Source organism: Austrofundulus limnaeus, unplaced genomic scaffold, assembly GCF_001266775.1.
Source record: "Austrofundulus limnaeus strain Quisiro unplaced genomic scaffold, Austrofundulus_limnaeus-1.0 Scaffold0, whole genome shotgun sequence".
In the NCBI taxonomy this organism is placed as follows: Eukaryota; Metazoa; Chordata; class Actinopteri; order Cyprinodontiformes; family Rivulidae; genus Austrofundulus; species Austrofundulus limnaeus.
In genome coordinates this window covers 8,276,489-8,280,159 of record NW_013952402.1, presented here as the reverse complement: position 1 = coordinate 8,280,159, position 3,671 = coordinate 8,276,489, and the positions used below count along the sequence as shown (strand labels likewise).

Sequence of the window (3,671 nt, the reverse complement as noted above, 5' to 3'; positions counted from 1 at the left end):
GATTGATTCAGGGAGCGTTTAGTTCCAGAACATCTTATTTATTTTTATTTGATTTAGATAAATGGAGCTCTCCGAGATGAGGCTCCCTCTAGTGGAGAGTTTGTTTGAGGTRACGGATTAATAATTCTGCACAGTCAATAAGGAACAATCAGCTTCTATCAAACTTCACTCCTTCCTTAAAGGGGGGACAGGAACAGAACATTTTCGCAGAAAAGGATCCAATTGTGTAACWASTGACTTTCATTGGCTATTGCACACATTCCTGCATWCTTAATTGGTGCGTCATACATTTTTCATGTACTGTAACTGATGTTTTGCTTTGCATAATTCAGAATTATCTTCCACCTTCTGTTATATGGTGTTTTAAGTCACTGTATATTTATATCATGACACCCCCGGGGCATGGCAGATGTAAATTAGTTTTATAATAACTCTGCTGCATCSATGGGGAGCATTTCTGAAAGACATTTCAGACATGCTTTCCTCACAAAAAAAAGAAAGTAAAAACTGTAGCAAACTAAAAACCATAAACGCTCCAATGAGTTTGACTCGTTTCAGGGAATAATCTGCGTTTCTGCTTTCTCACATTTTTAGGTAGAGAGCATCTACYGGCCCGCTTCTGGAGAACTGGACAGTAAAAGTGGACAAACAAAACAGAGAGGAGAAAACATTTGAAGCYGTGGAAGGATGTCCCTGGTTGACAAACATAAAGTGAAACGGCAGCGACTGGACAGAATCTGTGAGGGTGAGCGCCACCGTTTCCTCTTTGTTCTCCTTTAAATGTTCATTTGAAATACTCTCTTTGCATTTGGAAAYTGATGATTTTGGTTGCTGCATGTTTGTATATTTTTGAGGATATGCAAGAGATTCTCCTCTTTTTTTCCATTTACTACTAAAAGAGGTCTCCAAAAAGCCTTTTGAGCCATGCYGCTACAAACTCAGTAAAAAGCCAGAGGGATTGCTTGTATGAGTGTGTTYGTGCGTGTCGGAGGGAGCCCTGGGACCAGCTGAGGCTTCAATCTTCATCTTTTAAGAATGTCAGCAGAGCAAAAAATGTTGTGTGTTTGTGTTTGTGCATCTGTTGGAGGGTAAAAGAAGGCTGGCTGATAGTCAAARAAGTCTTGAGTTGGAATGTTTTTTTAGATTGCAGAAGAGATGAAGAAAGGAGTTTGTAATAAAGTGAAAATTTCCTTTGAGCTCTTAGATTGGATTAGAGTGGGTTGTGGGATTGATTTGTGTGCGTGTGCACATTTACATATGTATGTGTTTCAAATAGGCTCTGTTGCTGCTCCGTTTTCCTCTTGTTTCTCATTATTTTTGCCTCATATCAACCATCAACAAGAGACGCTAAAAGACTAAATAGATGTGCGCTTTCAAACTCATGTAATATCCTGCTTCTAGTATTTATAATTCGAAGTAGTCACTCAATTAGAATGCATTTTATTGGAATTTGTACCAATAAAACTGTAAGATTTGCTGCCTTTCGTTATAGTAGAATTACCGGTAATCATTTTGGAGTTAACCATAGATACTACATGTCTGTGATGTTGTTTTGTGCTTTTTTTTTTGTCTTGGTTGATTTTGTGTTTGATTGTCTTGGCTTGTCAGGAAAAAATACTACATAAAAATAGAGATTTTGAAGATTATATTTTATTTTTAATGCAAAGCACTTTGGAGTCATTGGACTTGATACAATGCTGTATAAGTTCAGGCCATTTACCATTTAATGTTTATAGGAACTTCCGTGTTGAATTTTTGAAACCAGAGTCTGTGCACTAGAGAAGTGATTCCAATAAATATTTACTGTATTAAATAATTAACCAGAAGGGTTTTTAATTATTATTTTACAAACTTTGCTCCTGTATCTTTACAAGCTCTCCCATTATTGATTAAGTCATTAACTGACAAGGTGATTGGTGAACTAACTGACAATTTTTGAATTTGTATCTAGCATTTTGCGAGTGTTTTAGTATCATATTTTAACACACTCAAATGCCTTTTTGTTACATTTAGGGATTGTTGTGAGAATCAAAGCTATAGACTTACAAAAACTGTTGTTACTGTGAGGTTTTTTTTATCTCTAAGTGAGTCACATGACATACTCTAAAGCAGCATGTAGTCATTTGCAATTTGGATAATAATTTCAATCTAAGTGGAACTAAGACGGTCTTCTTGGAAAGACTGATGAGGTTTACGCRAACACGCCTCAGAGTATCACATAACAATGTTCCTTTTTGTTCATTTCTGAGGAAAATGCTACCGAGATTCAGAAACTCAGCTTTATAGGTTCCTAAATGAAGCAGCGATGCTGCTGTTTCCACCCTCGGAATGAGAGCCACATGTGGCATCTTAAAGCTCTCCAAACCACAAGCCTTCCTGTGCTTGGAAACACATTTTCTTTTCTTTTTTTTTAAAGCAAGAGGAAAGACTGGGTGTTGTCACAGCAGTATGTTAGTGCTGCCACTGACGCTTTCTGCAGGTCCATGTTTCTTATCAACAGTAAAGTCACTTCTTTAAAAAGGAAAAGGATTGCATTTATTTTTTTATTTCATGTTTTTTTTGTTTTTTTTTTTTTTTACCTCTGGCGCAGTTAGTCACCACAGCTGCTCTTAAAAATGTGTTGAAGAGGGTGATTCACATCAGGGAAGTTTAAAGATCAGAGGGTGGTGAATCACACCATTTTCACAGTAGCAATAAATCTACTCAGCCATATAAAAAGGGGATTTTAAAACCAGAGGCATGGGGTGTTCTGCTGCATAATGTCAAAGCCACCCACTATTATCTATAAACACACTGTTGGGACGAGGCGTGAAATAGAAATCAAAGTTCATGCCGTGTGTATTGACAGAAAAACAAGAGCATTATGGAGTGATTGCGATTGTTTCGCGGTTATGGTTTGCACTGGAGCCAGACAGCAAGAGCAGCTTCTTTAATTCCCATTTATTGTCTGAGGATAACTGTGTCAATCCGATAGTTGTTTCGCAGCAGAGTGCATTGATTACATCTCAGTGATGAGTGGCTAACTGCAACGGGCCTGTGGTCTGAATCGCATTTGAAATGGATGGTGTAGGGTGACTGTTTGCCCTTATCAAAAGTCGTCACGGTGCAAGATTGTAGATCTCATTGGAACACTGAATGTTTTTGTCTGATGAGATTTACTGTGGTTTTTGAGCAACTCACAGGCAGAACAAACTCAAATTATGTTTAGATGAAGCAAATAAAAAAAATACATTCGAGACGCTGGAAGAAAAAAAAAACACTTGGGTTTGAAAAAATATATTTTGACATTTAATCAATAATCAATGAGGAGAGAAAATTGTTGTAATTACCGAACTGGACAGATTTGAACATGTGGTAAATTGAATTAAAAGAAAACAGCACTTTATATTCTGTATGACAAGTACACAATAGTTCTTATGTTAACGTACTGTCTAAAGAAGAGAGACTACGTTTGCCGAATGCTAAATGGCTGCTGAAATTTKATTTAAATTAGTTGTTGGAGACAAAATAAGCAAATTGCTGCATCATCAAAATACGACTGAAATGTTGAAGATTGCATGACCTCATGGGAAAAAAAACAGGAAAACATTGTGAATGCTGAATCAGCATTCTTAATATTTGATGATAACACGATAAAACAAGTAAAAATACAATTATTCTCATTATTATTA

General features: G+C 36.6%; 1 protein-coding gene across 1 annotated transcript in view; it reads left to right on the top strand.

Moving 5' to 3' along the window:
* The first annotated feature begins 594 nt into the window (after nt 1-594).
* ctbp2a (C-terminal binding protein 2a) overlaps nt 595-3,671 on the top strand; it is a 50,503-nt gene continuing 47,426 nt past the window's right edge. The window contains exon 1 of the mRNA XM_014001889.1: nt 595-745. Within this exon, the coding sequence (XP_013857343.1) occupies nt 688-745 (58 nt within the window). The 5' untranslated portion in view covers nt 595-687. The remainder of the gene's footprint in view (nt 746-3,671) is intronic.